The 26,260-nt window shown below is 38.1% G+C and overlaps 1 protein-coding gene across 1 annotated transcript; it reads left to right on the top strand.

Annotated features, from left to right (window-relative positions):
- TERB2 (telomere repeat binding bouquet formation protein 2) lies at positions 1-21,745 on the top strand. Its single transcript, XM_066276692.1, has 7 exons — positions 1-180; positions 298-379; positions 1,643-1,782; positions 4,578-4,639; positions 8,228-8,313; positions 16,398-16,486; positions 21,603-21,745. The coding sequence occupies exons 1-7, from the start codon at positions 117-119 to the stop codon at positions 21,743-21,745; spliced, it is 666 nt and encodes a 221-aa protein (XP_066132789.1). The 5' UTR covers positions 1-116.
- The last annotated feature ends 4,515 nt before the right edge of the window (positions 21,746-26,260 follow it).

Genomic DNA, 26,260 nt, shown 5'->3' with positions numbered 1-26,260 from the left:
TCAGCCTTTTCCCGCCCATTTCCCTGAGAACCAATCGTTGAGCTTGGCTTCAGACCTCGGACCAATCAGCGATCTCTGCTAATGCCACGCCCAGGTCCTCGTCTGCCGGCAACGCCATGTTTCAGGGGCAGCGCAGTTGGTTCTGCCGCAGCGTCAGCGGAGACCTGAGGCAATTCTGGGGTAGGAAGCAGGGAGGAAGGGGTGGGTGAGGTGGTGAGGATAGCACTGTTTCCCACTCTTGTGCCTTGTCTCCAAGGTTCTTGCTGACTTACCTTTTCTTTGCTCTTGCCTCAACAGTGTCGGAAGGGGGGATGATCAGTGACCTGAGAGACGCCGACTTCCTGTTCAGCTGTGACGCTTCGCACCCAGACACACTGAGGTACCTGACTGCCAACTGGCGTTGCCTCTCGGGTCGTGATGAGTCCGGAGTCGGAGGTGGACATTGCAATCCGTCTGCATGTGGATGATTGGAAGCGACTGGAAACCTGCTCGTTTCCTAGAGCTGGGGATTAAAATAGATAACCTTTCTGCTCTCCTTTCTGCCACAATGGCGTGGCCTCCTACCTGGTTTCCGAGCCACTCCCCGAGGTCCAGTGTTTCCAGCTGTCTCTTCCACCACTCCACCTGACTTGAAGGCCCTTCATATTCAATACATTTAAACCAAATCTAATTGCCCCTCATACCTGCAACCGATCCTGTGTTCTCAAGCTTAAAACCGTCGTAGTTTTTTTTTTACATAACAATCCCACATAGCCTGACCTGTGGTGGCGCAGTGGATAAAGTGTCCACCTGGAATGCTGAGGTCACGGGTTGCAAACCCTGGGCTTGCCTGGTTAAGGCAAAACGAGAAGTAACTGCGAGTTGATGCTTCCTGCGCCTCCCCACTCTCTCACCTTTCTCTCTATCTCCTCTCTCAAAAATCAGTAAATAAAAATCTTAAACAAACAAAAGAACAATACCCTACCCACGTTAGTCAGGAAGGGGCTAAAACACCAGGGAATGTGCCCCAGTAAATGTTCTTAGTACTCACTGTCACTACTTTAAAGTACACACTCTGATTACCTCTTGCCTGACACTCACGGTATTTTTCTGAGAGGTTGCTCTGCCTTCAATCTGTCCACTTCTGATTCCCTTCAGACTGCTGTCCATTATGTATATAAAGCAGAGGTCTAATCACTGCCCTGTCTACCTCCCTTCCCCAGCCCCTTTCACCCCAGTCTTCTGATGATCTGCAGGTAATTCTCCCTACTTTTTTTTTTTTTTTTTTTTTGTATTTTTCTGAAGCTGGAAAGGGGAAGGCAGTCAGACTGACTCCCACATACCCCCGACCGAGATCCACCCGACATGCCCACCAGGGGGCGATGCTCTGTTGCAACCAGAGCCATTCTAGCGCCTGAGGCAGAGGCCATGGAGCCATCCCTCAGTGCCCGGGCCATCTTTCGCTCCAATGGAGCCTGGGCTGCAGGAGGGGAAGAGAGAGACAGAGAAAGGAGAGGGGGAGGGATGGAGAAGCAGATGGGCGCCTCTCCTGTGTGCCCTGGCGGGGAATTCTCCCTACTTTCATTTATTTATTCTAATTTTGAAGGGTTGAATACATTCTTGTTTATTTCATAACCTAAAATACTTCCTTTCATTTTCCTAGGGTATATCAGAGCCTCGATTACATAGAAGATAATGCTACAGTTTTTCATGCCTACTACCTCTCTGCAGTAGCAAATGCTGAAATAAAAAATTCGGTGGCTTTAGGTCATTTCATTCTTCCTCCTGCATGCCTGCAAGAAGGTTAGCAAAGATCATTTATCCAGTGCCTATTAGATAGTCAAATCCAGCTAAGTCACCCAATTATACTGATCTAAGTGGAAATGTGTGGACTTTGGATCAGATTGGCTTGGTTGTATATTCCAGTTTTGTTTATTCTTCATTCACGCATTCACTGAGTTCCTACTGTGTGCCAGGTTTGAACCCATGTGCTGGGATTTTGGTGGTGAAGAATATACATGCAGTTCTTGTCCAGTGTTCTCTGGCTGGTATCTAACACTTACTAGTTCTATAATCTTTAGCAATTTCTCCCAAATTGATTTGAGGATAAAATGAGATAATATAAGCGGTCTGATGTGAACATTCAACAGAATGTATTTTGCTAGTTTTGAATCTCTTTATTATATTTCTAAAAACCTTTTTTTTCTTTTCTGACATTTAAAGGTTCATAATGGTAATAAACCCATAGATTATTGTTCTTTGTATTTTTGAAAATACTTTCACATTATTTCAGCAACCCTGTGAAGTAAAGGGCAGGTAAATAAATTGCTTCTGAAGTGGTTCTTTTAGTTTTCCCCAATTGGAACACACTTTCTTATCCTGTTGTATTCAAACCCTACCTATTTGGTCAACTATAAATATCCCAGTTGTGTAGATCTTACATTATTACAATTCTTGATGTGTAGTGTCTATCCCTAGCAAGCCAGACAAAAGCTAGTACAAATTCCCTGTGAGACAAGTATTTTTTTTAAAATCTTAAAAAATATTTCTATAGATGAGTTTTAGAAACCCCAAAGATTGAGTTCCTTTTATAGTTTTAATGCCTTGTTGAGACCTAGTTATAACAACAAATTACTCTAAGTGGTTATGCAAATAAATAAATTAGTGACTCCTATCTTTGACTTTAGCATCTTACATTAAAATGTATTTAAAATTTTAAAAACTGTTAGAAATGGCCTGACCAGGCAGTGGTGCAGTGGATAGAGCATCAGCCTGGGATGCAGAGGTCCCAGGTCTAAAACTCTGAGGTTGCTGGCTTGAGTGCAGGCTCACCAACTTGAGTGCAGGGTTGTCAGCTCGAGTGTGGAATCATAGACATGACCCCATGGTTGTTGGCTTGAGCCCAAAAGTCGCTGGCTTGAAGCCCAAGGTTGCTGCCTTGAGGCCAAGGTTGCTGGCTTGAGCAAGCTGATTCAGCTGGAACCCCCACCCCTTGTTCACTGAGAAAGCAATCAGTGAACAACTAAGATGCTGCAACAAAGAATTGCTGCTTCTCATCTCTTTCCCTTCCTGTCTCTATCTTTCCTTCTCTCTGACTGTCTCATTGTCTCTCTCTCTCTCTCACTAAAAAGAAAAAGTCAGAAATGAAAATATGCTAATTTTTAAAAATAAAAGCTATACATTATTATCCACCTAGATGAATTTTGTCTAGGAGAAGTAGGAGGATGCAAATGTGTGCCACATATTAATCTTAAGTTTTGTAGTAGCCACATTAAAAAGAATAAAAAGAAATAGGTACCAATAAATTGAATTAAAAAAATTTTAAAAATAGGTGAAATTAATTTCAAGATATATTTATTTACCCTAATATATCTAAAATACCATTTTGATATATAACCAATATAAAAATTATTGAGATCTTTTACAGTCCTTTTTTGATACTAAGCCTTTGAAATTTAGTTTTTATGTTATAGTTAACAGCACATCTCAGTTTGGACTAGCAACATTTCAATATGGTACCCACATGTAGCTAGTCTAGTGGCAACTACTAGGCAGAATAGAACTAGAGGAATGTTACCTTTTTGTCCTTGAGTGGGCTTCTGTGGAAACTTTGAGATATTTTAGTTAGGATGACACAGTTCTTTGACATACTGAGCATTGTAGAATTCCTGCAATACCATGCCCACCAGATATGTTGTTCTTCCACCCTTCTTTAAGCAAAGTAAATTATTGAATTCTTGAGGACCTCTATTCTACAAATTCAGGAATTTTATAGCTTTTATTTTAACTGGACGATCATTATTAATGCTTGGCCTAAAGACAGAGCTAATGAAAATATATATTCCGGCAGGAAAAATTGACAATGATTCTCATCTGGAAAGTTTGTTAGAAATGCAAATTCCTGAACTCCTTCTCAATGATCTGATTCAATAGGAATCTGCATTTTAAACAAGTACCTTAGGTGATTAAATTTTTTTTAATTTTTCATTTTAAAGAAGAGAGAGAGAAGTGGGGGAGGAGCAGGAAACATCAACTCCCATATGTGCCTGGACCAGGCAAGCCCAGGGTTTCAAACCAGCAACCTCAGTGTTTCGGGTTCACATTTTAACCACTGCACCTCCACAGGTCAGGCCTCTTAGGTGATTTTGATACAAGTAGAGTAACACTGGCTTAGAAATTTCAGACTACAAGTAAAATTTAGAAATTATTACATCTACTTTTTTTTTTAAGTGAGAGGAGGGGAGATAATGAGACAGATTCTTGCATGTGCCCTGGGATCCACCTGGCAGCTCTTGTCTGGGGCTGATGAATCAACCACCCTGTTTTTATTATCTGAGGCTGATGCTCCCAGGACCTATCCTCAGGGCCCAGGCCAACACTGGAACCAGTTGAGCCACTGGCTGTGGGAGGGAGGAGGGAGGAGGGAGGGAAGGGATGTGGGAAATGGAAAGAAAGTCTCTTCTCCTGTGTGACCGAATGGGGAATGAAATCTGGCATGTTCATACGGCATGTAGATGCTCTGTATACTGAGCAAACTGGCCAGGGCCACATTTACTTTAAAAAAAAAAAGAAAAACAGTATTGTTTTTCCTACCACAGAAATAAGAAGAAATATTGGTAGTTTTATTTGGGAACAAGACCAAGATTTTCTGACAGAAAAGGTAAGAGTAAAAAATAAGGTACTTAATTAGAATCTTCAGTTTCAAAAAGTTTTGAAAGCAATGTAAACTTAACAGGGTTTACCTGTGACATGTTAGCACTAACGATCCAGGTTAAGGAATTTAAAGGCCACACTTTTATTGAACACCATTTGATTTGACATTGTTTTTATACTAGTACATTGGTAATGTTGAGTTTTTTTGTGTAAGTAAAATTACTCACATAATTTGAAAATTTGCCTCTGTCAGTAATATTAAGGGAGTAATAATTGCACAGTATATACCAGTTCTTTACTATCAGTGTAGATTCTAATTGATTGATTATTGTGTTGTGCCATTTCTTAAATGTTTTGAATAAATGTATATAATACTAAAAATTGACTTCATAGCTTTTGCCATCCTGACTCAAACTTGCTTATGCTATTTAAAAATATATATTTTTATTTATTGATTTTACAGAGGAGGGGAGAATGAGAAGTATTAATTCATAGTTGCTTCACTTTAGTTGTTCATTGATTGCTTGTCATATGTGCCTTGACCCGGCAAGCCCAGGGTTTGGACCTCAGTGTTCCAGGTCAACATTCTATCCACTGCACCACCACAGGCCAGGCTTGCTTATTCTTTTGACTTCAGAATCTTTATGCAATCGCCAATTTTTGGATAATTTGAACATTTGAGTAGTACGAACGTGCATGTATGTCTTCGTACCTCCTGACCATCCAGAGTAATATCATGCATGTGTAAGGCAACATTAAAAAAAGGCAAATGTATGTTTTTGTTTCCATAAATTGGTTATCAAACAAACATGATTTTAGATTAATAAAACTGGAACTGGAACTAATTCATTTTTTGAAAAAAAACCTCACTCCCAGGGGTCAGTGAGCATGAAAAAACCTCACTACTCAAAGGGTTAAAAATAACAAATGATGGTCATGGATTATAAACATTAAAAATTTTTAAAAATCCATGATTCTATAATGGCTTCTCAAAAGCATAAAGAAAGGAGAAATGGAAGAACAGAAAGAAAGAAGGGAAGGAGGGAGGAAAAAAGAAAAAAAAAGTGGGATAAGGAGAAATTTTCCTTACAAAATAGAAGCTACTGTTAGAATAAAAATACCCCTATTTTATGACTCCCAATAAAATAATTGGTTTAGGCAAGGGTGATTAATGGATGTTAAAAACATGATCTCATATGATCATCCCACAGATTACTTATTATAAAGGTAAGCAATGTACCTTTACACTGAAGAGATCTATCAGACACCACCTTAACCAACTGCTCAAATTTAGCATCACGAATACTGGAACAAACTCTCATTATGTTCAGTTTGATGTGAAATAATAAAAGTATACAGTATTATTCCTGTAATATTCTTGTTCAAAATATTTAACCTGAAACTAATTATGGATAAACACTTGAGCAATTCTATAATATTGGAAATATCTCACAAAACAACTGGTTGGTTTAGGTCTTTTAAAACAATGTCATTAAAAAAAAAGGCTGGAAGACTGTAAAACATAACCAAATGTGATGTATAAACTTTGATTGATTCTGGATTTCTTTAAAATTAAAAAAAAGGCAAAAAAAAGACATTTGGAGAACAATAGGAAAAATTTAAATATGGATTGTATACTAAGTGATATTGGATTAACATTAATTTTCTTAATTGTGATAGTGGTATTAGAAAGATAAAAAATTATTTTTAGAAAATGCATGCTAAAGATTAAAGATAAAAGTATCATACTATCTTCAAATATAAAATATTTTCAGCCTGACCTGTGGTGGCGCAGTGGATAAAGTGTCGACCTGGAAATGCTGAGGTCGCCGGTTCGAAACCCTGGGCTTGCCTGGTCAAGGCACATATGGGAATTGATGCTTCCAGCTCCTCCCCCCTGTCTCTCTCTCTTTCTGTCTCTCACTCTCCCTCTCTCTCCTCTCTAAAATGAATAAATAAAATTTAAAAAAATAAAATAAAATATTTTCAAATAGTCCAGCAAAAATAATTGACAGAGAAAAGGAATGCAGGGTGTTAAAAATGTTAACACTTTGTGAATCAATGTGAAAGTTATATAGTACTATTTTACTATTCTTTAACTTTCAGTAAGTTTGAAATTTTTCAAAATAAAAAGTTAGGGAGAAAATATTTATAATATGTCTAAATCAAAGCAATTAACTTATACATTTTGTACTCCTTTTTATTAATTTGTTTTTTCTTCCCAAAGTATTACTATTCAAAAATAATAGTTCTTTTATATTCTTTGTCTATGTTGTACATAGGAACCAAAATATTTAATCCTTGATTTAGCCCAGTGTTTACAGGGACATGAATGGTGATAAAATAGTTTTTTGACAGTAATTATTGAGTATACCAGAACTTTACACCTAAAAAGTCCTTTAAAATCATTAATTTAATTATGCACTTTTAGGAATGAGAAAACTGAGGTTAAAGATAAGTAAAAATCTGTCTTGGTTTACATAGCCAGATATTATTAGCAAAGTGGAACAAAATGTTCTCAGCTCCAATCCAGTCCCATGTTTTTTCTATGAAATAGTAGAGCATGACTGCTGTATTATTGACTATTGACTGGAGATTATAGAGTCTAGAAATTGTGTGATTATATATAATAAAATATTTTGTTAGTTCTTTCAAAATATTGATTGATACTAAATATTAGCCAATTATAATATAATTATTCCATATATAAGTAGAAGGTATTTCACTGAATTGCAACAGCAAAAGTAAATCTGGAAAGTAATTTGGGGAACATTGTTATTATTTAGAGTGGATTTGTGACCTAAATATGGAAATTTCTTACTGGCATATTAAGTAAATATATTGTTATAGGTACCAATCTGAGTTACTGTCACATAATCTTTTGGAAAAGCTTTGTATACTTTTAGTTCTTTTGTAACTCCTTTGTAACTCCTAGCTAAATACTTCACTTTAATTTTAAAGGGAAACATAATTTGTTTAGCCTACTTCATATTTTTTATTTGTAGCTCACAAACAGCCTAGGAATCTTCAACTAAAAAATTTTAAGATAGTTTAATAATACTTTTTTCTTTTCTTATTTTTAAAAAACTAAAAAGCAATATGACCACATTAGGGAAAATTTCAAAAATTGAAAAAGAATAAAATCAGTCAAAACTTTTACAATATAATACAATCACAGTTAAAATTTAAAAATTCTGTTCTTTTTTTATGTATCTCTAAAAATAGAGAATATAATTGTGTGTGTACAAGATTTCAAAATTTTCCACCAAACTAGATTGAATGTACATAAGTATATAAATATTTTTATGATTCTTAGTATATATTGCCAATGTACTTTTTTCTCTCATTAAAAAAATTATTGCCCTGGCCTGGTGCTCAGTTGGTTAGAGCGTCATCCTGACAAGGCAAGGCTGTAGGTTTGATCCCTAGTCAAGGTGCATACAAGAATCAAAAAATGAATGCATAAATAAGTGGAACAACAAATCAATCTCTCCTTCTCTCTCTCTCTCTGTAAAGTCAATAAAAAATTTTTTTAAATTCTTGACTGGATCATTGGTATGATTTTTAAAAATGTGATTTCTTTTGCTATCCACAGCATGATGCAATATCACCAAATGAAATAAATACCCTTAAGAAAAGCAGGGAACTAGCTACAGATCACAAAAAGGAATTATCCAAAAGGTATTGATTTCATATACTTCATTGATATTCAATTCAATATAGACATCTTTGAGCACTGATTGTATGTTTATCTCATTTAATTTTCACAATCTTCTTATGAGACTGTATTATTATCACATCGCCATTTTATAGAAAAAGAGATCTAGGATTAGATTGTAATTTGCCCAAAGTCTTCTACTAAGTGGGGAGAAGCAGGATTTGAACTGGGTCAGTCTAATTCGAGAGCCCATGCATTTAGTTACTATGCTAGACTAACCTTCCGGAAAAGAAACTAGAATTTTATCTATATTGATTATTGTTACATTATTTTCAAAAAATATTTTTAATGAGAAAATATACTAAATATTAGCAGTAATCTTATTAGTATTGGAAGTTCTGATTGATTTCCCCCTCTCCTTTCCATATTGTTTGTAATGTGATTACTTTGGTTTAAGAAATTAAATTTAAAAAGACAAACATGGACTTACCATTTGTGTTAAGGCTAATCTATGAGAGTCCTCCTAGTTGAAGGCTTATTTATTATCTACTCCTAATTTCATATTTTCTAGCTCAGTGGTTTTAAAATATTCATAGGGGAGCATTGGTTATGTGAAAGTCTGGTATTTGACTGCTCAAATAAAAATGATTAATAATAGTTGTCTTCAATATAAAAAATAAGTTCAATTTATATAGTTTTATCAACTATAAGTTTTTCTCATATATATATTTACATATATATATTTATATACATTTTTTTTCATGACACAGACAGGGAGTTAGGGACAGAGAGACAGAAAGGGAGAGAGATAAGCATCAATTCTTCATTGTGGTATCTTAGTTGTTCATTGATTCTTTCTCATATGTACCTTGACTAGGGGACTCCAGCTGAGCCAGTGACCCCTTGCTCTAGCCAGCAACCTTGGGCTTCAAGCCAGCAACCTTTGAGCTCAAGCCAGCAACCATGGGGTCATGTCTATGATCCCATGCTCAAGCTAGCAATCCTGTGCTCAAGCTGGTGAGCCTGTGCTCAAGCTGGCGACTTCAGGGTTTCGAACCTGGGTCCTCAGCATCCTAGGCCAATGCTCTATTCACTGTGCCACTGCCTGGTCAGGCTATACTTTATTTATTTATTTAATTATTTGTTATTCAGTGAAAGGAGAGGTGGCAGAGACAGACTCCTGCATGTGCTCCAACTGGGATCTACCCAGCAAGCCCACTAGGGGACGATGCTCTGCCCATCTGGGGCGTTGTTCCATTGCTCAGCAACTGAACTCTTCTCAGCGCCTGAGGTGGAGGCCATGGAGCCATCCTGAGCACCTGGTACCAATTTGCTCCAATGGAGCCATGGTTGCAGGAGGAGAAGAGAGAGAGAGAGAGAGAGAGAGAACAAGTAGGGAGGGGTAGAGAAGCAGATGGTCACTTCTCCTGTGTGCTCTGACTGGGAATCAAACCCAGGACTTCCACATGCCAGGCTGACACAATACCATAGAGCCAGTTGGCCAGGGCGTAATTTATTTATTTATATATATACACACACACACACACACACACTTTATTTTGGTTTGCTATAATTTTATATAAGTTGTTATTTACATCAAATTTGTATATTTAATTATGTTTAGTATACCATTGCTTCATGGTCGTATGACTTCTAGATAGTCTACTACTTAATTTTGAGAATCCATATTTTAGGTCTTTTGGATCTTGATGTGTACCCCCCTTTGAACTTGTTATACTTTTTGAGATAAGAAACTGGTAAGGAGATGAAGAAAAATGAGAATAGAAGAGATGAGACCATGAAGATATTCAAGAAATGAATAGAGGAGAGACTAGTTAACCTAAGTGACCTTGGAGGACAAAGCTGGGAAATAGAAGTAAAAAGTGACTTCCAGTGATTGACTTGACTAGGAACGATGCAAGATATACAAGTTCTTTAAGAATCAGTTGTCCTGGCCCTGGCCGGTTGGCTCAGCAGTAGAGCGTCGGCCTGGCGTGCGGGGGACCCGGGTTCGATTCCTGGCCAGGGCACATAGGAGAAGCGCCCATTTGCTTCTCCACCCCCCCCCTTCCTCTCTGTCTCTCTCTTCCCCTCCCGCACCCAAGGCTCCATTGGAGCAAAGATGGCCCAGGCGCTGGGGATGGCTCCTTGGCCTCTGCCCCAGGTGCTAGAGTGGCTCTGGTCACCGCAGAGCAACGCCCCGGAGGGGCAGAGCATCGCCCCCTGGTGGGCAGAGCATCGTGCCGGGTGGATCCTGGTAGGGCGCATGCAGAAGTCTGTCTGACTGTCTCTCCCAGTTTCCAGCTTCAGAAAAATACAAAAAAAAAAAAAAAAAAGAATCAGTTGTCCTGCAAAGCACAGAAACCATAAAAGAAAAATGGATAAATATGACTACCAAAAATATTTTAAGCTCGTGCATGGCAATAAAAATACTATAAACCAAGTAAAAATAAACCATACACTGGGAAAAACCAAGTGACCAAGGCTAGTTTCCTTAATATACAAAGAAGGCTTATAAATCTGGGGAAATATTTCCGATCTAATAATGACAAAAACAGACAAAGGGTATGAAGAGACACCTTCAGTAGGTGTCTACCTAGAGCCTTTTCTTTGTAGAACCACCAGAGGGGGCAGTGCAAACACAGATTAAATGTACTTTACTCTCGGTGATGAACTAGTTATTGAGGACTTGCTAAATACAAGCCTCTTGTTGTGAGTTCAGCAGTTCACAGTAATTCACACAACATTATAAGATAGATAATTAGCCCCATTTTACAATTGAGGAAATGGGGTCAGAGACCTAAATAATTCACCCAATATTATTTAAGTAGTGAAGCTGAATTTGAAACCAAGGTCAGGCCAGCTAGATGGTTCAGACTCTGAACTTTTTTTTTTTTTTAAGGTGAGAGGAGGGGATAGTGAGGCAGATTCCCACATGTACTCTAACCGGGATCCACTGGCAACACCATCTTGGGCAGATGCTCAAGTACCAAGCTATATTTAGTGCCTGAGGCTGATGAGCTCTACCCTGGAACCAATCAAGCCCCTGGCTGCCAGAGGGGAAGAGGGAGAGAAGGGGATAGGGAGGGGGCAGAAGCAAAAGGTTGCTTCTCTTGTGTGCCCTGACTGGGAATTGAACTCAGGACATCGACATGCTGGGCCAGCGCTCTATCCACTGAGCCACCAGCCAGGGCCAGATTCCAAACTCTTAATCACTCTGCTATTTTCTTTTCCCATATGTTCCCAAAATCTTCAGAAAACTTCATGGATTTTTTATTTTCCTGTTTTCAGTTATAATAATTTTATTATTATGAATATAATGCATGTAATTTGTCAAAATAGAAAATACAAAAAAAGAATAAAGAAAATTTAAATTACTACAAGCAACCACACCACTCAGAGATAACCACCATCAACATTAGTACATTTCTTGCTAGTTTTATACAAATACACACATTAAATAGACTTCATGTCAACTGAATATGTAGTCCATCTCTTAACTTTTCATTTAGTGTTCTATGGGCAGTTCCCCATTTTGAAAAGCCTTACTTGATATTATCATTTGTAATGGCTGTATATGGTATTTCATCTTGTTTGACCACCTTCCTTTTTAAAAAACATGTTTTAAATTATTTACAAGTTTTCTCTTACGGCACCTTCATGAACATCTTTTTAAAAAGAAATGTTTCTCTGTTTTTAAATTTTTCTTAAGGAGAATTCTCAGATGTGAATTTACAGTGTAAAGAGATATGAATATTTTTAAAGGCCAGGATGCCTACTGTTAGTTGCTTCCCACAAAAGTAGAAATTTAAATTACCACCAGTGTTCATCTTACTGCATTCTCCTAATTATATTGTTAATAAGAAACCTTGTGCTAATTTAGTAGATGAAAATGGCATCTAGTTTTAATTTGTATTTTTATTTGATTACTAACAGGTTTAAAATTATTTGAATTTGTTTATTAAAATTTATATTTCTAGCCCTGGCTGGCTGGCTCAATAGATAGAGCATCGGTCCAGCATATGGGCCTTCCCATACACTGGATCCCCGGTGCCCATACAGGTTCGATCCCTGGTCAGGGCACACATGGGAAGTGACATCTGCTTTTCTTCCCCTCCCTCTCCCCCTTTTCTTTCTTCCCCTCTCACAGCCAGTGGATGGGTTGGTTTAAGCGTTGGCCCATGTGCTAAGGTTAGCTCAGATGATTCCAGGATCAGCCCCAGATGGAGGTTGCCAGGTGGATCTTGGTTGGGGCACATTCAGGAGTCTGTCTCACTATCTCACCTCCTCTCACTTAAAAAAAAATATATATATAATATAATATAATATAATATAATATAATATAATATAATATAATATAATATATATATTTCCTTTTCTGTGCCTTTTTTGTTTCTATTCTTTCTCCATTTTCTATTGGGGGGGGGCCGTACTGTTTTTCTTATCAATTTGTCCAACATCTTTATATAATAACTATATTACCCCTTTGCCAGTTTGTCACATTGTATCCTCAGTTTGTTGTCTGGTTCATACTGTTTAAGAGATACAAATTTTAAATTTTTACATCATTACATTAATCACTTTTCCTTTATAATTTCTTTTATTGCTTTTACCTTCAGAAAAGTCTTTTCCCATTCAGAGATCAAATAGGTTTTTAATTCTTTTAAAAAAGATTTTTTATGAGTTTACTTGGGTCAAACTGAAGACATATGTATGGGAGCAAGATTTCAAATGCTCCCAATAGGGTTTTTTTGTTTTTGTTTTTGTATTTTTCTGATGCTGGAAACAGGTAGAGACAGTCAGACAGACTCCCGCATGCGCCCGACCAGGATCCACCCGGCACGCCCACCAGGGGCGACGCTCTGCCCACCAGGGGGGCGTCGCTTTGCCGCGACCAGAGCCACTCTAGCGCCTGGGGCAGAGGCCAAGGAGCCATCCCCAGCGCCCAGGCCATCTTTGCTCCAATGGAGCCTTAGCTGCGGAAGAGGAAGGGAGAGACAGAGAGGAAGGGGGGGTGGTGGAGAAGCAAATGGGCGCTTCTCCTATGTGCCCTGGCCAGGAATCGAACCCACGTCCCCCGCACGCCAGGCCCACGCTCTACCGCTGATCCAACCGGTCAAGGCCCCCAATAGGTTTTTATTCTGCAAATATTTATTTTGGTGTAAAGTGGAGATCTAAATTTATTTTTGATTTATTTATAAATAAGAAATTTCCACATAATCAACAGTTCAAATGCTATAGAAATGTTTACCTGAAACCTATGTACATAGATTGATCAATGTCACTCCTTTAAATTTAATTTTCTAAATAAAATTAAAAAAAAAATTTCCACCAGTTTTTTGAAAAAAAATATTTTTTGATAGAGGGAGAGAGAGAAAGGCAGGAAGGGAGAGATATGAGAAACATCAACTCGTAATTGCAGCACTTTAGTTGTTCATTGATTGCTTCTCATATGTGCCTTGACTGGGGGGCTCCAGCCGAGCCAGTGATCCCTTGCTCAAGCCAGCGACCTTTGGCTCAAGCCAGCCAGCAACCTTGGGCTTCAAGCCAGTGATCTTTGGGCTCAAGCCAGCAACTATGGGATCATATCGATGATCCCATGCTGAAGCCAGTGACCTTGGCGTTTCAAACTTGGGATCTTGGCATCCCAGGTCAAGGCTCTATTCACTGTGCCACCACCAGTCAGGCTGGAGATCTATTTTTGGACTGTTTTATTCCATTAATCTGTGAATCTATATTTATATCAACACAATATTCTTTTAAATTAGATAACTTTATCTATGTACAGTATTTTAATACTTAAAAAGGCAAGTCCCAAGTTCCTTTTTCCTTACCTCTTCATGCCTACTTATTATTTTTCTATTTTCAAATTTTATTTTTTAAAAGTAGTATATTCACATGGTTCAAAATCCAAGATATACAAAAAAGGATAATATGAAAATTTACTGGACTCGAATAAGCCAGTTTTCTTCCAGAGGCAATCAATATTATCAGTTTCTAATAAATGTGTATACTAGCAAATTTATATAAATATTCTTTAATTTATCCTTTTTTACACAAATAGTAACACATTGTATTCCATTCATTTGTGATACAACAGTGCCACCATGTTTTAGTTTCTTATAATATGATTTAATATCTAGAACTAATTTCTCCTCCTAACTCTTTTTTAAGTTTTCTTAACTTCTCTTTCTGAATTTTTCCATCTGATTTTTACAATCACGTTCATACTTTGTTAAAAATTTCTGTTGTTATTTTTAGTGACAGTACAAAAAATGTATATATTAACTAGGGACACTATCTGTGATGCCAAATCTGCCTGTCTGAGAAAGTGGTATTTTTTCCCTCATTTGTTCATGTATTTTCTTGTGGTTCTTAGAGAATTTTTTTCATATTTTCTTTGTATAAATCTTGTACTTTTAAGATTATTCCTAGGTATGTTTTTTTCATTTTATTACAGATTTGGTCTTGTCTCCTATTAGATCTAACATATTCAGGTAGATTTTAGAATTATTTTTCTTAAGCTCTAAAATTTCTTTGGGACTTGTATTAAACTTCAAGTTGAGAAAAATTATTGTCTTTATCATTTTCAATATTTCTATCCAGGAGAATGCTTTTGGTTTTTCTTTATTTTTCTCTTCTATAACTCAGTAAAGTTTTTGTAAAAAAAATTTCTACATGTAGGATCATAAATTTCTTACTCTGGTTACTCCTAGATTTTTATGACTTTTGTCACTATGTGGATTTCTTCCATTTCGTTTTGTATTAGTTATTGCTGTTATACAGGGAAGTTATTGATTTGGATGTATTTGTCTTATAACTACCCCTTTGGGATCTAAGATTATAAGAATAATTAAGTTTATTTTCTTGGCTTTTCAGGGTACCCAATCATATCATTTGTTAATAATGAAAGAATTGCTTTTGCCTTCTCACTAAATATCCCAATTGTTTCTTTTCCTCCTCTCCCCCATCTCTTATTGCTTGGCCAGAAATTTTAGAGCCACGATAAATAATAATGATAATGAGTATCCTTGTTTAGTCCCTGATATTTTTGGGAATATTGTTTTGCCTTTATTTGTAGGATTTCATTCTAACTGAACTATAGTTTCTTTTAGAAGAGTTTAGATGAAATCTAACTTTTAAACAAGTTGAAAATAAAATCTATATTATCACTCAGTATAATTTTAAATTTTTAGGGAAATAATAAATGTAAGGATCACCCCAATTTTTTATTACTAAGGTTTTTATTTTTATACAATTGTATTATCTATTTGTTATATGTAATCTAAATATAGCAAACATTGTTATTTTGCACAGTTAGGAAATAGGATATTTCTAATAAAGATTAGCTCTTTAAAAATTATAATTATACCATACAGTTACACTCAGAATAATTTAACTTTTTTCTTTTTAACTCAGAAGTCACTTCAAAATCTTAGTGTAACCCATGATTTTCTCAGACATCATTTTTAAAAATTTTAAAGTCTGACAGTAAATAGAGTTCCAATTTTTTGAACACTGAATAACAAAAAATCATGTCATTGTTTAAATTAGGGCCTACTATGCTTTTCATTTGGAATAGTTAACATTATATACATAATATGTATTTTATTTAATTATAAAGCACTGTGGAATTATTATGCATTCAAGAATACTGAGTAAAAGTCCCAGGCCTCTAGATAACTCAGTAAATGTTTGTTTTGTGAAGTGGCCAAGAGAATAAAAAATATCTATATGGGCCCTTATATTTCTTAGACCCACAAAAGAAGTTCACACTTAACATTTTTATCCAATTAAGATGGAAACGGGCCTGACATATGGTGGTGCCGTAAATAAAGCATCGACTTGGAATGCTGCAGTCGCTGGCTTGAAACCCTGGGCTTGCCTGGTCAAGGCACATATGAGAGTTATGCTTCCTGCTCTTCCCATCTTCTTCCTCTCTTCCCTCTCTAAAATAAATAAATAAAATTTTAAAAGAAAAAAAAGACTGAAACTGGATCCAAGAGCAATTAGGTAACTATGTATATTGCCTGGAATAATTTCTCCTTTGTAAAACAAGTCCAAAAAACAAATATAAATATGACTTTTTGTATGTTTCATTTTACAGGACTAAAAAGCATTTTATAAGGACTCCAGTTGTAGAAAAGCAGATGTACTTCCCCCTTCAGAATTATCCAGTGAACAACATGGTAACAGGTAATTTAAAATAGAATTTCGCCTGGTCTGTGTTGGTGCAGTGGATGAAGTGTGGACTTGGAATGCTGAGGTCATGGGTTTGAAACCCTAGGCTTGCCCGGTCAAGGCACCTACGACAAGCAACCAATGAACAACTAAAGTGAAGCAACTGTGAGTTGATACTTCTCACTCCTCCTCCCCTCTCTCCCATCTTTCTCTGTAAAATAAATAAATTTTTTTTTTTTTAAGAAAAGAAAATTTAGAGTAAACCCATGTAAGGAAGAAACAAGGGAATATTTTGTATAGTAAAGCTGTTTTTCTAGCCTAGCAAGTAGAACCCCCTCTATTATATATGCACATTAAATACATTAATTTGTAGAATTGAACCAAAAATAGTCCCATATGTTCTGTGCTAAAACTCTAGTCTAGCCCTGGCCAGTTTGCTCAGGGAATAGAGCATCAATCAGCCAGGTGTGCAGGTGTCCCGGGTTCTGTCCCAGTAAGGGCACACATGAGAAGTGACCATCTGCTTTTCTTCCCCTCCCTTTCCCCCTTCTCTCTCTTCCCTTGTTGCAGCCAGTGGATCGATTGGTTCAAGTGTCAGCCCGAGTGCTGAGGATAGCTCGGTTGATACGAGCATCGGCCTCAGATGGTGGTTGTCAGGTGGATCCTGGGCGAGGTGCATGCAGGAGTTGGTCTCTCTAGCTCCCCTCCTCTTACTTAAAAAAAAAAAAAATTTAGTCTACAGATAGGGTGAGGACACATCCCAGTTTACACAAGACAGTTCCCATTTATGCCTGTTATCCTGGTATTAGTTTTTACTCTCAAGTGTCCCAGTTTAGAAGTTAAATTATATGGACAACTCTAGTCATAGTTTCCTCTGAGCATCTGATAAAACATAGGTTCTTTTTCCTCATATGCACACACACAAACATAACACACCAAATTACATATAATTTAAAGAGGCTCACATATGACCAGAAGTCCATTCATGGGTCACCCAGGTGTCCAAGTACTCCATACATGGGTTTCCTACCACCTGATAAAAAGACAGCTAACTGAAGCTGACAGTGAGAGGACAGAACCAAGAGATCCAGCTAAGAGTGGCTGCTGGGGTTTGATAGTGCTAAGGCAGTGAATATTTGGATATTTGATCTGGTAGTATTTAGTAGGGCCACTGATAATTTTAAAAATATAAATTTAAAAGAATTGTTTTCAAAACAGCAATTTAAAAAGTATAGATTTTTTAGGTTCTGGCTGGCTGGCTCAGTGGTAGAGCATCAGCCTGGAATGTGGAAGTCCTGGGTTCAATTCCCAGTCAGGGCACACAGGAGGAGCTACCATCTGCTTCTTCACCCCTCCCCCTTCTCTCACCCTCCCTTCCCCTCCCACAGCCATGGCTCGATTGGCTCAAGTGAGTTGGCCTCCACCTCAGGCGCTAAAAAATAGCTCTGGTTACAATGGAGCAACAGCCCCAGATGGGCAGAGCATCACCCCCTAGTAGGCCTGTTGAGTGAATCCCAGTCTGGGCACATGCGGGATTGTTGTCTCTCTGCCTCCCCCCCCCCACTAAAATAAAACAATTTTCAAAAGTATAGATTTTTGAAATTTTACTTAGAAAACCATTTGTATATTAATCTTTTTCTCTTTATTTAGCATTGGCAAAACTATCTCCACAATAATCTTCAAAACTGCTACAATATCTCTTTCTTTTTTTTAATTAATTGAGAGCAGAGGAGGCAGAGAGACAACTGCTGCATGGCCCTACTGGGATCCACCCTGCAAGCCCCCTATGGGGCGATACTCCACCCATTTGGGGCATTACTCTGTTGCCCCACAACTGAACTATTTTTAGTGCCCAAGGTGGAGGCCAGGAGCCATCCTCAGTGCCTGGGAGCCAATTGAGCCATGGCTGCAGGAGAGGGGAAAGAAAGAAGGAAAGGGAGGGGGGGGGAGAGGGGGTAAAGAAGCAGATGGTTGCTCCTCCTGTGTACCCTGACTGGGAATCGAACCTGGGAAAACCACATACTAGGCTGATGCTTTACCACTGAGCAAACCTGCCAGGGCCTACAGTAATTCATTTCTGATACACAAATGTTATATCCTTATACTTACAGAAATGTTTTTATTATTGTAGTTATTATTATTACTATAGTAATTATTTTAAAATTTCTTATCCTCACACATATCTTTTTTTTAATGTTTTATTTTATTAATTTTAGAGAGAGAAAGGGAGAGAGCAGGAGAGAGACAGGAACATCTGTTCCTGCGTGTGCCCTGACCAAGGATTGAACAGGGAACCTCTCTGCTTCGGGACGACACTCTAACCAACTGAGCTCTCTGGCCAGGGCTCCTCACACATATCTTTAGAAACTTAACACAGTATATATGTGCAATTGGCTATACATTAATATTTTCTGCACTAGTTTATTTTACAAAGAAACATAGCCATTTGGTAAATACCATGAATCATAGGGTAATGGGTAATATCACTAATATAGTAACAGTGCTTCAAGAGATTATCTGAGGTAAATGACTATGATTAAAATATCTTTAAAGATACTAATCAATTTTATGATTGAATTCATTATTAATTTATTAACTGTGAATTTATTATCTACCATTAGAAACAAACTAGATGAATAGATAACCTGTTGATGGTTGTGGTGTTTAAATTTAATCATTCTTGAGCACTACCAGAATTTTTTTCATATAGGATTTACTTTTTTTTTTTTTTTTTTTTTTACAGAAACTGAAAGAGAGTCAGAGAGAGGGATAGACAGACAGGAGACAGGAATGGAGAGAGATGAGAAGCATGAATCATTAGTTTTTCGTTGTGACACCTTAGTTGTTCATTGATTGCTCTCTCATATGTGCCTTGATCGTGGGGCTACAAAAGACCAAGTAACCCCTTGCTCGAGCCAGCGACCTTGGGTCCAAGCTGGTGAGCTTTTTTTTTTTTTTTTTTTTTGAAACATTTTTTTTTTAATTTTTTTTTATTTATTTATTCATTTTTAGAGGAGAGAGAGAGACCGAGAGAGAGGAGAGAAAGACAGAGAGAGAGAGAAGGGGGAGGAGCCGGAAGCATCAACTCCCATATGTGCCTTGACCAGGCAAGCCCAGGGTTTCGAACTAGCGACCTCAGCATTTCCAGGTCGATGCTTTATCCACTGCGCCACCACAGGTCAGGCTGAAGCTGGTGAGCTTTGCTCAAACCAGATGAGCCTGCGCTCAAGCTGGCGACCTCGGGGTCTCAAACCTGGGTCCTCCTCATCCCAGTCTGACTCTCTATCCACTGTGCCACCACCTGGTCAGGCTATAGGATTTACTTTTAAATTAAGTTTCACTTTGCCTGACCTGTGGTGGCACAGTGGTTAAAGTGTTGAGCTAGAATGCTGAGGTCACCAGTTGGAAACCCTGGGCTTGCCTTGATCAAGGCACATATGAGAGCAATTACTACGAGTGGATGCTTTCTGTTTCTCCCCTGCCTTTCTCTCTCTCTCTTCTCTAAAATCAATAAATAAAATCTTTAAAAAATTAAAAAATTAATTAATTTTTACTTTTAGTATATACCACAAACATTTATATTTTCAAAGATTTTTTAATATGTTTAATTGAATTTTACAGAGGTGGGGGAGCAAGAAGTATTAACTCATAGTTGCTTCACTTTATTTTTAAATTTTTTAAGATTTTTTTTATTTATTCACTTTAGCGGGGGGTGGAGCAGGAAGCATCAACTCCCATTTGTGCCTTGACCAGGTAAACCCAAGGTTTCCAACCAGTGACCTCAGCATTCCAGGTTGATGCTTTATCCCCTGCACCACCACAGTCCCAACAACACAAACATTTATGTTATTCATAAAATATAATCACTCAGATAAAAATTGCTATGAAAAGGCCTGACCAGGCAGTGGCCCAGTGGTAGAGCATTGGCCTGGGACACAGAAGACCCAGGTTTGAAACCCCGAGGTTGCCGGCTTGAAGCCCAAGCTTGCTGGCTTGAGCAAGGGGTCACTGGCTCGGCTGGAGCCCCGGGGTCAAGTCACATATGAGAACAATTCAGATGCCGCAGTGAAGAATTGATGCTTCTCATCTCTCTCCCTTCCTGCCTCTGTCCCTCTCTGTGTCTCTCTTGCTAAAAAAAAAAAAAAGTTGCTATGAAGGTAATATTGCTGAAAATAATGAGTCCTAAAATTCTCCCCATTCTAGGTGGTTTTTTAATTTATGGTTTATTGATTTGAGAGAGAGAGAGAGAGAGAGAGAAACATTGATTTGTCGTTCCACTTATATATGCAATCATTGGTTGTTTCTTGTATGTGCCCTGACTGGGAATTGAATCCACAACCTTGGTGTATTGGGACAATGCTCTGACCAGCAGTTACCAGGTCAAGGGTTTTGATACTCATATATATTTCAGATTATTCATGACATCAAAATTACACCAAAAACCTTTGCTGACTAAACAATAATATTGATTTTCCCATTAATTTTTTATTGAAAGAATATGATCTCAGTGTTAGTAGTGCAGAAAGGTGTTGCTTGCTCTACTGGGGAAGAGGAACTGTTCATGCTGTCTTTAGCTAGCTGGATAGGTCTAGGTGATTATACTCTAAGCCAGACACACTTCCCAGATTTTTGGTCTAGGTACTTTAATGTTCCATCCCCGACTCGACATCACACTCTCAATAGTCAAAGGTGGTTAATTAAGTATCTGTGTTTTAAAAGGAGGTAGCTCTGGTTGGGTGGCTCAATGGATCAAGTGTTGTCCCAGCATGCCAAGGTTATGGGCTGGATCTCTCCCAGTCAGGGCACATATGAGAAGCAATCATTGAGTGCACAACCAAGGGGAACAATGAATTGACACTTCTCTCCCTTCCTTTCTTGCTCTCTCTCTCTCTCTCTCAAATCAATAGGAAAATAAACTAATGAAAGGTGGTAGAAGGTTGAGGGGAGCAGGTAAGGGTTAAGGAGGGTGTTCCCTGATAATTATCATGTGTCATGGGGAATCTTGTCACTGGCATTATTTTTTCTTTTCTAAGAACCTTTTTAGAAATCTTAACTCTAATAAACCAAAGACAATGAAAACTCAGATAGTATGATAAGATGTCAAATATATACATGTTTTTTTGTTTTTTAGGCTATATATCAATTGATGCCATGCAGAAATTCCTTGGGGAGCTACATGACTTCATTCCTGGAAGTTCAGGATATTTGGCATACCATGTTCAAAATGAAATTAATATGTCTACTATAAAAAACAAGTTGAAGAAGAAATGTTAAGTTTAATTGTCCTTCCATCTGGGCATTTGTTTTCTATAAAATATTATTAAAGATGTGCATAATTTTAAATTCCCCATTTGGGACAGGGCTAAGAGGAAAAGAATGGGGATGATGTCATCTCTTTCTTCCTCAAAAATGTGTTATTAGGAAATTCAGAATCATTTTGGCTCTGTATTTTGACATTTGGGTGGACTTTACCCCAGCTTGTAGCACATGTCCACAAATTTTGAATGTACAGTTGTTATGGAGTTAATTGTCATTGAAACATACTTCATAAGAAGTCTCTCTCTCTCTCTCACCTGACCTGTGGTGCAGTGAACAGAGCGTTCACTTGGAATACTGAGGTTGCTGGTTCAAAACCCCGGGCTTGCCGAGCACATTCCAGGTCCTCCCTCTCACCTTACACCTTTCTCTCTCTCTCCTCTCTCTAAAATCAATAAATAAAAAACTAAGTCTCTCTCTCTCTCTCTGTCAGATCCCCTTTTGCATTAAACATTCTATTACACATTTTTTTTTCTAGGTTCGGTGATGTGAATGCAAAATTTATGATTCTGGTCATCTTATTTCAATTAAAAAAATTAGAATGCTAAATTAGTTCTGAATTACTGTTTATGACTTGAAAATGTGGATTAAAACATTTTAATAATTCAAACTTTATGTGTGGACAATTTCTAATCACAAATGTATCAGAAGTGATTTAATATAAACAAGTGGTAAGTCATCTGAAATGAACCTTCAAGATGTCTTAGAATCATAGTACTGGAAAGAATCCAAGAGAACATTGAGACCAACCCATTTATTGTTTTAAATGAGGAAACAAAGGCCTTGAAAAGTGTCTTACAGAGAAACAACATACTGTATGCTAACTGTGCTGTGGGCTTGAAGAATGGGGAGATGGTGGCAGTAATAGTTGAGCTTGTCCCCAAAGCATGTCTACAATTGAAGTTATCTCCCCAACCAGGAGTCTGGATAGGTTCCCAAAAGTAGAACTCCTGAGACATCGCTCCTCCAAATATGAAAAATGAAAAAACTGCTCCAGACCTATATTCTAGAAACAAATAAATGCTGTTTTTAAAGTTAAAAGAAAGAAGGGCGTCTTAACCAGGACTGGACCACAGTCCTCTTGGTTTTCCAGGCCAGTGCTTCCCTACTCTCCCACGTGGTACACGCTGTAACCTGTGTGATATGACGTCTTGAAATGTAGTGATTTCAAGAAGGCAACTTTTTTTTTTTTTTTTTTTTTTTTACAGGGACAGAGAGTCAGAGAGAGGGATAGACAGGGACAGACAGACAGGAAGGGAGAAAGATGAGAAGCATCAATCATCAGTTTTTCATTGCGACACCTTAGTTGTTCATTGATTGCTTTCTCATATGTGCCTTGACCACGGGCCTTCAGCAAACCAAGTAACCCCTTGCTCGAGCCAGTGACCTTAGATCCAAGCTGGTGAGCTTTTTGCTCAAGCCAGATGAGCCCGCGCTCAAGCTGGTGAGCTCGGGGTCTTGAACTTAGGTCCTCTGCATCCCAGTCCGACGCTCTATCCACTGCGCCACCGCCTTGTGAGGCAAGAAGGTAACTTCTTTATTCACCTGGTCATGCTGTACTGATGGGTTTATTGCACTTTGGAGATTTATAAATGACATATTATTCATGAAGCTATCATCTTGTTAAAACTATCTTGGGGGGAAGGGACACACATACACACAACCACACACAAACAAAAACAAAACAGCCTGATCAAGCAGTGGTGCAGTGGATAGAGTGTTGGCCTGGGACACAAAGGACCAGGTTTGAAACCCTGAGGTTGCCAGCTTGAGTGCAAGCTCACCAGCTTGAGCACGGGGTTTCTGGCTACAGCGTGGAATCATAGGCATGACCCCATGGTTGCTGCCTTCAGCCCTGAGGTCACTGGCTTGAAGCTCAAAGTCGCTGGCTTGAGTTCAAGGTCTCTGGCTTCAGCAAGGGTCACTGGCTTGGCCGTAGCCCCCTGGTCAAGGCACATATGAAAAAGCAATCAATGAACAACTAAGGTGCTGCAACAAAGAATTGATGCTTTTTATCTCTCTCTCTTCCTGTCCCTATCTCTCCCTCTTTCTCTCTCTCTCTCTAACTTGCTCAAAACAAAACAAAACAAACAAAAAAACTATGCTCTCTCCTAGGAAGTACATGTCAGCTGTAGAATATTCTAAAGAAAATGACTATTTTTAAGTATTCGGATCATTTGAGTGCATGTGGGCTCTGGTCTTTCTCCCATGACTCAAATATTATAATACAAAGTTTTAGCACTAATCTAATCACCAGGATTTGAAAGTACTGTTTTACCCATATAGTAACTTCTCCTTATTTATATTCATATTTTTGGTTAAATTTTTCTAAACTTGTAAAATTTTTTTTTTTTTTTTTTTTTTTTTTAGAGAGGAGAGGGAGAGACAGAGAGAGAAGTGGGGGAGGAGCTGGAAGCATCAACTCCCATATGTGCCTTGACGAGGCAAGCCCAGGGTTTCGAACCGGCGACCTCAGCATTTCCAGGTCGACGCTTTACCCACTGTGCCACCACAGGTCAGGCTAAACTTGTAAAATTTAAAAAAAAAAAACCTAAAAAACAAAAACAAAAAAACCCCTAAATGTTATCTTTTCCTGAAACATAATAAATATTGTCTTTCCTGAATACTGTATCTTAGTCACATTCAGCTGATTATGTTTCTTAAATAGAAACAAAGCCTGTCTGTGGGTCTTTAACTATTAAAAGGATTAAATAAATTTACACTAAGCTGTGTACACTGGGATTGTGTACATTTGGAGTGTTTACGTATTTTTCTGACATATATAGTACACATAGGTTAACATAGTAAATAAAAAACTACAACAAAACAGAAGTGATTCCTAAACAAAGTGATTATATCACTAGGTGTATGTAGAAAAGATCTGATGCAAGATATATTTTTGAAATACTCCAGAAGCAATAAAATCAGTTGATAAGCCTTTCAAGAATCATACGAATAAAATAGGCAAAGATAAACTGGTTGTTTTGTTAAAAGTACTGTCGTAATGAGAAGTTAAAAGCATTATGATTTTATCCATTGCTCATTTAAACTGTTTCTTTTTATTTGCCATAGCTTACCTAATGGATATTGCCTCTGGCTTCCATATTAAAAGAAAAGTACCATATGATTTCACTCATATGTGGACTCTAATGAACAAAATGAACAAACAAAATAGACTCACAGAGAGAAGGCTGACAGCTGTGGGGGCTGGGATGGAGGGTGGAAAGATTGAGCGAAAAGGAAGAAAAAACAAAACTCGTGGACAAAAGATAACAGTCTGGTGATTGTGGGGGCGTAAGGAGGGGGTGATGGACAGAGACTTGACTTGGGATGGTGAACACAGTGCAGTGCACAGATGATATGTTGTAGAATTGTGCAGCTGGAAACTGCATACTTTTGTTAACCAGTGTCACCCTAATAAATTCAATAAAAATAAATTAAGTAAAAAATAAAACAAAATTGTCGTAAAAAATGCTCCTACATGGCCCTGGCCGGTTGGCTCAGCGGTAGAGCGTCGGCCTGGCGTGCGGGGGACCCGGGTTCGATTCCCCGCCAGGGCACATAGGAGAAGCGCCCATTTGCTTCTCCACACCCCCCCCCTCCTTCCTCTCTGTCTCTCTCTTCCCCTCCCGCAGCCGAGGCTCCATTGGAGTAAAGATGGCCCGGGCGCTGGGGATGGCTCCTTGGCCTCTGCCCCAGGCGCTGGAGTGGCTTTCGTCGCGACAGAGCGACGCCCCGGAGGGGCAGAGCATCGCCCCCTGGTGGGCAGAGCATCGCCCCTGGTGGGCGTGCCGGGTGGATCCTGGTCAGGCGCGTGCGGGAGTCTGTCTGACTGTCTCTCCCTGTTTCCAGCTTCTGAAAAATACAAAAAAAAAATGCTCCTACACTTTTGGTGTCTCTCTAAATTTTTGCAAACATGTCTTCTCTGATGCTTTTCACTATTACACATAGCTATTCATCATAATGTTTAATTTAGTGTGTAGTTCTTAGTTCATCTTATTTTTATTTTGTTTTTAAAATGTTTTTAAAATATTTTTTAATTTTAAATTTTAAAAAATTAAATTGTAGTGATGTTAATAAGATCATATAAGTTTCAAGTGTACAACTCTTGTCATCTTATTTCTTTCATCCTTTATGACTAGATTATTTTTCTTTCTAGCCTTTGATAGGGTTTTGTGCCATTAGATAAGTTATGAATCATTAGCAGAATCTGCTAGTTGTTTCTGATTGTGTCCTTTTTGTTCCGTGATGATAGATCCCCTTATTTCTATCTGGGCACATGCTACCTAGAATAAAGACCATATTCTCAGTCTCACTTGAAATTAAGTATGACTATGTCACATTTTTTTAAAGTAAGAAATGGGGAAATAGAGACAGACTCCTGCATGCACCCTGACCGGATCCACCCAGCAAACCCTGTCTGGAGCCAATGCTCAAATCTGCTAAGGTATCCTCAGCACCCAGGGTGATGCT

Source organism: Saccopteryx bilineata, chromosome 4, assembly GCF_036850765.1.
Source record: "Saccopteryx bilineata isolate mSacBil1 chromosome 4, mSacBil1_pri_phased_curated, whole genome shotgun sequence".
In the NCBI taxonomy this organism is placed as follows: Eukaryota; Metazoa; Chordata; class Mammalia; order Chiroptera; family Emballonuridae; genus Saccopteryx; species Saccopteryx bilineata.
This window is presented reverse-complemented; position numbering and strand designations above follow the sequence as displayed.

Bases quoted from the DNA above. Each gene is read 5' to 3' on its own strand.
- TERB2 (XM_066276692.1), top strand. From the start codon at position 117: ATGTTTCAGGGGCAGCGCAGTTGGTTCTGCCGCAGCGTCAGCGGAGAC. The intron at 181-297 runs GTAGGAAGCAGG...TTGCCTCAACAG, and splicing joins AGACCTGAGGCAATTCTGGG to TGTCGGAAGGGGGGATGATC. The intron at 16,487-21,602 runs GTAATTTAAAAT...TTTGTTTTTTAG, and splicing joins AGTGAACAACATGGTAACAG to GCTATATATCAATTGATGCC.